Genomic DNA, 6805 nt, shown 5'->3' on the forward strand with positions numbered 1-6805 from the left:
TGCTCTCCGGCTTAGGGCACTTTTGTAAACAAAACAAACTTGTCCGCCCTCCCTCAAGTTCAGGGGCGTCTCGAGCTCCCAAGTCCCCACGTCAGGACAACTGGCAGGGTTTATCACTTCTCCTCCTCCAGACTGGGCAAGGGAGTCTGGGCCCCAAGCTTCTATGCAAGAATCCCTGACGACAGGGGGGAGAGGCTACAGCAGGGTCCTGCCACTCTTGTGAGGTGCCTTCTAGAGAGGGTCAGGGAGGGAAGGGAGACCCTCTCCGGGATTTTCTCCTCCAGCTCTTGTTCCTCACTCACATCCAGGCAACAGCGCTGTGTGTATGTGTGTGCGTGTGTCCCACCTGCACCCCCAGCCAAGCCAAAGCATCTTTTTGTAAATGAACACGCAGGGGGGCTGAGAAGCTCTTCAGGCACCACACACCGGCGCAGCCACGTCTCTCGGGCCCTTTGCCCCCACTTTAGGGGGCGATGCAGCTGCTTGTCTTTGGGGCCTGCCCCAGGCCCGCCCCGCAACGCACAGTCCCCGCGGCCGCGTGGGCTCCTACCTGCTTGAGCAGGAACCGGTCCTGGGCGTTGGCGCGCAGGGCGATGGCCAGGTGCAGGGCTGACAGGAGCACCCCGCTGAGGACGGCCGCCCGCATGCGCACGGGCAGCAGCGTGTAGATGGTGTAGATGAAGAACACGGTCCACCAGATGCCCTCGGAGGCGCTGCGCGGCTGGGGCAGCAGCAGGCCCACCACCTGCACCGCCAGCACCACGGCGATGAGCGCGTAGCAGGCCAGGCCCATGTGGTCCTGGTGGAAGGCGGCGCGGTTGCAGAGCACGGCCATGACCAGGATGACCCCGACCGCGGCCGCCAGCACGGCCAGGTGGGGCAGCCGCAGCGGGGGCCGCGCGGCGTGGAAGGCGAGCATCACCAGGCACACGAGCACCAGCACGGCCATGAGCATGGTGAGGCTGCTCTGGTTCAGGCGGAAGAAGTAGCGCTGGTACAGCCGCTCCAGCTTGTCCGACGGGAACTTCTTGGAGCGGAAGATCTGCAGCAGCGCGCGGCAGCAGGCGCCCGGGCCCGCGGGGCCGTCGCCGTCGCCGTCGCCGTCGCCGTCCCCGTCCCGGGCCCGGGCCCCGCGGTCGCCCCCGGGGGCGCCGGCCTCGGGCTGGGGCTCGGGCTCGGGCTCCGCGCGGCCCCGGCCCCGCCGCTCGTCCAGGCCCAGCTCCACCGAGCGGGGGCGCACCTCCGCCCCGCCCGCCGCCGCCGGGCCGCCGCCGCCGCCGGCAGGGGGCGCCCGGGAGCTGCCCCCGCCCGCCGCGCCCCGCCGCCGCCGCCGGCTGCCGCGCCCGCAGTCGTCGCCGCCGCGCTCCTGCCAGGCCGACCTGGAGCGGAAGCTGAAGCCGAAGCCCCCGGCCAGGGGGTCGTCGCCGCCCAGCGGGGGGTCGTCGCCGCCGCGCCAGCGCTGCGCCAGGCGCTGCTGCTGCTGCTGCTGCTGCTGCTGCACATGCTGCTGCACATGCTGCTGCACATGCTGCTGCGGCTCGTGCTGCTCGCGCTGCTCGCGCTGCTGCTGCAGCTGCGGGGTCACCGCCCCCCCGGGCTTCTTGCTGCAGCCGCGGGTCGCGCCCCCGGCGGCGTGCGGGTGGCCGTTGGCGCGGGCCTCCGCCTCCCCCCACGCCGCGCGGTGCTCCGGGCCCCCCCGGGTCGCCGCGCAGCCCGGGGGGCTCGCGCCCCGCGGCCCGGACATGCCCCCCGCGACCTGGTCGTCGTCGTCTTCGTCCGCCCCCGCGGGCCGCGCCGGGGGCCTCCCGGGGGGCGGCGGGCGGCCGAGCAGGGGCACCAGGCTGGGGTCACACGCCGGGGGCGGCCCGGGGCCCTGCGCAGCGGCGGGGCATCTCGGCAGCCCCGTCCTGAGCGGCGCGGCCGAGGGCAGCGGCGGGCGGGCCGGCGCGGGCGGGCACAGCCCCGCGGAGGGGAGCGGCGGCCGCGCGGAGCCCCGGGAGGTGGAGTCGGCCCCGGGCTGGGGCGGCGGCGGCGGCGGCGGCGGCGGCGGCGGCGGCGGCGCGCAGGGGGCGCCCGGACTCGCGGCTCGCGCGGAGCTGGGCAGCCCCGGAGTTGCGGGCGAGGCGGGACGGGGCCGCGTCCTTGCGGCCGGGGCGCGGAGGCCGCCTAAGCGGGGCCCGGCGAGGCGGCGGCGGCGGCGGCGGCGGCGGCGGCGAGGGCGCGGGCGCGGGCGCGGGGGTCCCGGCGCGCAGACCCGGCGGGCGCCCCTGGCTCGCGGCGGACCCGGAGCGACTGGGAGGCGCGGGCGCCAGGCAGCATTATGTCCTTACGAGGGGTGGGGGGCGGGGGGGCGGGGTGGGGGCGGGAGGACGGGGGGCGGCGGGCGGAGCGACGCTCGGGGCCCCGGGGGGTGGGTCCTGCAGCCCGGGGCGCCGCCGCCCGCACCCCACTCCCGCGGCGGGACTGCGCGCCGGGCCCCGCGCCGAGCCCAGCCGAGCTCCCGGCGTCCGCGCGGGGCGGGGGCGGGGCGGGGCGGGGCGGGGCGGGGGCGAGGCGGGCTCCCGCGGCGCGGCCCTTCCCCTCGCGCCCCCTCCCCTGCCCGCCCCGCCCCGCCCCGCCCCTCCCCCGCCGCGCGGAGCCCCGCCGAGCGCGCCGAGCGGGACCCGCAGCCCCCGCCCCGCCGCCGGGCGCAGGGGTCTGGGCGGAGAGCGGGCCGCGGGGCCTCCGCAGGCGGGCGCCTCCCGGGGAGCGCGGCATCCGGAGGGCGAGGCCCAGCGCTCAGCGCCGCCGCGGCCGGGGCGCTCCGGGGAGGCCCGCGGGAGCCCGGCTCGGGGCGCGCCAGGCACGCTCCGCCCCCCGCCCCCCGCCCCTGCGCCCCTGCGCCCCGCCGGCACCCCCGGGCCGCGCCCCGCGCGGGGTCCCCAGCGCCCCTTCCTCACCTGCAGGGCTCGCCGCGCCCCTCCCTCCCGGCCGCCTGCAGCCTCGTCCTGGGCCCCGACCCGCGGCGGGGGGCGGGGGGCGGGGAGGGGAGGGGGGAGGGCGCGCCCGCCCCCGGCCCTCCCCCGCCCCCTGCTTGGGTCCCGGCGCCCCCAGGCCGAGCTCCCCTCTTTTGCGTCCCCCTTGCCTCCCCCTCCCCCTTCAGCCCAACTTCAGCCCCCGCGCCGCGCCCCCCCTTCCTGGCCCGGCTCGATTGGCCGCTTCCCGAGCTGTCAGACCGGAGCCCCGCGCTCTCATTGGGCGAGCCTCGGGCCGGGCGGCCGCGACCCAGGAGGGCGCAGCGGGACCCCCGCGGCCCCCGAGGCCCGCAGACGGACGGGGCGCCCGAGACACGGAGGACCTCGGACCCGGGGACGCCGGGGACGGAGAGGATGGAGATGCAGGGGGTGAGGCCGAGGCCGGCGCGGGGCGGGGCGGGCGGGGCGGGGGGGGGAGCCGGGGAGCCGGGGAGCACCGCGCCGCCCAAGAGCTTTTGGGACGCTCACACTCTTTCTTTCTGGTTTCCTTCCTTCCTTCCTTCCTTCCTTCCTTCCTTCCTTCCTTCCTTCCTTCCCTCTCTCCTTCCTTCCTTTCCTTTCCTTCCTTCCTTTCCTCCCTCCCTCCCTCCCTCCCTCTCTCTCTCCTTCCTTCCTTCCCTCTCTCCTTCCTTCCTTCCTTCCCTCCTTCCCTTACCTTCCTTCCTTCCTTCCCTCCCTCTCTCCTTCCTTCCTTCCTTCCTCCTTCCTTCCTTCCTTCCTTCCTTCCTTCCTTCCCTCTCTCCTTCCTTCCTTTCATTTCCTTCCTTCCTTTCCTCCCTCCCTCCCTCCCTCCCTCCCTCCCTCTCTCTCTCCTTCCTTCCTTCCCTCTCTCCTTCCTTCCTTCCTTCCCTCCTTCCCTTACCTTCCTTCCTTCCTTCCCTCCCTCTCTCCTTCCTTCCTTCCTTCCTCCTTCCTTCCTTCCTTCCTTCCCTCTCTCCTTCCTTCCTTTCATTTCCTTCCTTCCTTTCCTCCCTCTCTCCTTCCCTCCCTCCCTCTCTCTCTCCTTCCTTCCTTCCCTCTCTCCTTCCTTCCTTCCTTCCCTCCTTCCCTTCCCTTCCTTCCTTCCTTCCCTCCCTCTCTCCTTCCTTCCTTCCTTCCTTCCTTCCTTCCTCCTTCCTTCCTTCCTTCCTTCCTTCCTTCCTTCCTTCCCTCTCTCCTTCCTTCCTTTCCTTTCCTTCCTTCCTTTCCTCCCTCCCTCCCTCCCTCCCTCTCTCTCTCCTTCCTTCCTTCCCTCCCTCTCTCCTTCCTTCCTTCCCTCCTTCCCTTACCTTCCTTCCTTCCCTCCCTCTCTCCTTCCCTCCTTCCCTTTCCTTCCCTCTCTCCTTCCTTCCTTCCCTCTCTCCTTCCTTCCTTCCTTTCCTCCTTCCCTTTCCTTTCTTCCCTCCTTCCTTCTCTCCTTCCTTCTTTCCTTCCCTCCTTCCCTTTCCTTCCCTCTCTCCTTCCTTCCTTCCTTCCTTCCTTCCTTCCCTTCTTCCCTTTCCTTCCTTCCCTCCTTCCCTCTCTCCTTCCTTCTTTCCTTCCCTCCTTCCCTTTCCTTCCCTCTTCCTTCCTTCCTTTCTTCCCTCCTTCCCTCTCTCCTTCCTTCCTTCCTTCCTTCCTTCCTTCCTTCCTTCCTTCCTTCCTTCCTCCTTTTCTTTCCCTTTCTTTCCTTTCCTTTCTTTTTCTTTCTCTCTCTTTAAAAATGTCATTTGGCCTCCTTCAAGAGCCCTGGGATATGACAGAGAGCAAACAGGGTGCATGGGACTATTCCCAACTTAGAGATCCAAAACTGAGACTTGGAGAACATGATGGGCTTGCCATACTGACACGAGTTCCCTAACTTGCAACCCTTAGATCTTTCATCAGCACCAAACTGCCTCCCGTGGACCTAGCAAGCCGTCAGCCCAGAGCAAAGTGGGGTGCCCGCTGGACAGGGAATGAATAGCTATTCCTGCACAGCACCAGCCCCAGAGAGGCAGGAGTGGAGAAAAGGACTTGACTGCAGGGCGGTGAGGACCTTGATCTGTGGACCCATGTACCCACCCAATTCTCCTGGCCCCTGAGCTGTCCTACTGCAAGTTCTGGCAGTGTAACCAGTGGGAGGGGTAGGGGACCCCATCTCTACCAGAGAGAAACAACCTTCCCTTTACTCTTCTTCCATCAGCTCTCTCTGCAGAGTTTCTGACAAGGAGCCTGGAGTGTGAGTCAGCTTCCCTTTCTCTCTGCTGGTCATCTCCTTGCAGATTGCAAGATAAGCCTCGCCAGAGTTACAAATTGGGAGGAAAAACCCAAGAGATAGGAATAAGATAACCCTGGAGTGATTCAGCCTTTGAATAATCAATCCATGATTAGCTAAGTCATAAAAAGCACCAAGAACTTAGTTAACAACCTTCAAAGAACACCTGTTAGGTGCAAAGCACTGGGCTGGGTGCTGCAGGGATATGAGATGAGCCCACCTTGGTTACCATCACCGAGGGGGAGGAGAGCCACGATTCGGTCATTTTGGGGGAGTTCAGAGAGAAGCCATTACTTCCCATGGTGAAGGGGAAAAAAAGAAAGAAAGAAAAACAAAACTCTGGAGGTCGAATGTGGGACTAGCAGAGAAGGATGAATAAGAAGAAAGGAGGAAAGGACTGATATGTAGTCTTTAGTAAGCAACCACTGTGTATCCGTAGACGTTCTATTGTCATATAAACATTTTGAGGAAGAGGTTATTCTCCCCACTACAAAGATGAAAAAGTGAGACTTCGAGAATCAAGGCCCATAGTCTGTAGCAGGATGGAACCTAAGTTCAGCCTGCTTCTTGTACCTACCACACGGCCTGCAGCATATATGGTCCGAGAGGGACACCCCAATAGGCAAGTGCATGGACAGGCCCAGATGGCCAGCGGTGTCGGGGTGATTGGGTTCCATCCTTGATCCTCTTATTCCCTGAAGCCTTCCCTAGTTCATTCCTTTTCATTTTATTTGAATGTTTAAAATAACCATCATCTTACCAAAAGTATTCCCTTTTTAAAGATTTTATTTATTTGAAAGAGACGGAGAGCGAGCACGAGCAGTGGGAAGGGGCTGAGGGAGAAGCAGACTCCCCACTGAGCAGGGGATCTCAGGGTCCTGGGATGTGGGGCTCCATCCCAGGACCCTGAGATCATCCTGAGCCAAAGGCGGATGCTTAGCTGACTGACTGAACCACCCAGGTGCCCCCCAAAAAAGCTATTTATGGTTAAATGTAGAAAAACTAACCAAAAAAAGAAGAAGACAAAAGCAAACACAGTCATAATCATACCACCTAGAAAGAACCATTAACATCTTACTTTCTTTTAACAAAAAAATAGAGATTTTACTGTACAAATAGTTTTAGAATCTGCATTCTTCTACTTAGCTAAGTATTGTGTTTTTTTATATCGTAAGCATCCACCTGCAATATTCATTTTATTGTCTAAACAGAAGTCCATTGCGTGAATATGGCATAATTTATTTAACCAATCCCCTACTGCTGGACATCTTTCATTGTCATAGCAGTTTATAAAAAGTTTCCACTCTTTTACTGTTATAAACAATGAGCATTTTTGCAGATAAATCTTCACACACATCTTTATATCCTTAGGAGAAAGTCCTACAAGGAGAATTGCTGGGTCAAACGAGAAACATTTTTTTTCCCTTAAAGTATTTCTTAAATTTCCTATCTTCGACCCCTGCCTCAGAGTCCTGCTGCCACACCTTCCGCTTTTCACATCTGTCTTCTTCCACATTCTCATCCTCCCTGCTCCTTGCCTGGACCATCTCCAGCTCTCTCCTCCCTCCATCCTCCT

At 63.8% G+C, this 6805-nt stretch overlaps 2 protein-coding genes across 6 annotated transcripts in view; one reads left to right on the forward strand and one right to left on the reverse strand.

The window, feature by feature from the left end:
- The window catches only part of ADCY5 (adenylate cyclase 5), a 147938-nt gene extending 144936 nt beyond the window's left edge, over window positions 1-3002 (reverse strand). For 4 of the 5 annotated variants that reach the window (XM_072725186.1, XM_072725183.1, XM_025990189.2 and 1 more), the window contains exon 1: window positions 551-1914. In XM_072725186.1, coding sequence (XP_072581287.1) covers window positions 551-1744 — 1194 coding nt within the window. In that variant the 5' untranslated portion in view covers window positions 1745-1914. Of the gene's footprint in view, window positions 1-550; window positions 1915-2939 lie in introns of those variants that run through there. The other variant, XM_072725187.1, reaches the window with a different exon arrangement.
- Window positions 1743-5016, forward strand: LOC140597847 (uncharacterized). Its single transcript, XM_072748508.1, has 3 exons — window positions 1743-2180; window positions 2334-3383; window positions 4848-5016. The coding sequence occupies exons 1-3, from the start codon at window positions 1743-1745 to the stop codon at window positions 4932-4934; spliced, it is 1575 nt and encodes a 524-aa protein (XP_072604609.1). The 3' UTR covers window positions 4935-5016.
- The last annotated feature ends 1789 nt before the right edge of the window (window positions 5017-6805 follow it).

This window comes from Vulpes vulpes, chromosome 1 (genome assembly GCF_048418805.1).
Source record: "Vulpes vulpes isolate BD-2025 chromosome 1, VulVul3, whole genome shotgun sequence".
Lineage (NCBI taxonomy): Eukaryota > Metazoa > Chordata > Mammalia > Carnivora > Canidae > Vulpes > Vulpes vulpes.

Excerpts from the sequence above, each read along its gene's own strand:
- LOC140597847 (XM_072748508.1), top strand. The coding sequence starts at position 1,743 with ATGCCCCCCGCGACCTGGTCGTCGTCGTCTTCGTCCGCCCCCGCGGGC. Across the intron at positions 2,181-2,333 it reads GGCCGCCTAAGCGGGGCCCG|GGGTGGGGGGCGGGGGGGCG; the intron begins GCGAGGCGGCGG and ends TGTCCTTACGAG. Across the intron at positions 3,384-4,847 it reads AGAGGATGGAGATGCAGGGG|ATCTTTCATCAGCACCAAAC; the intron begins GTGAGGCCGAGG and ends TGCAACCCTTAG.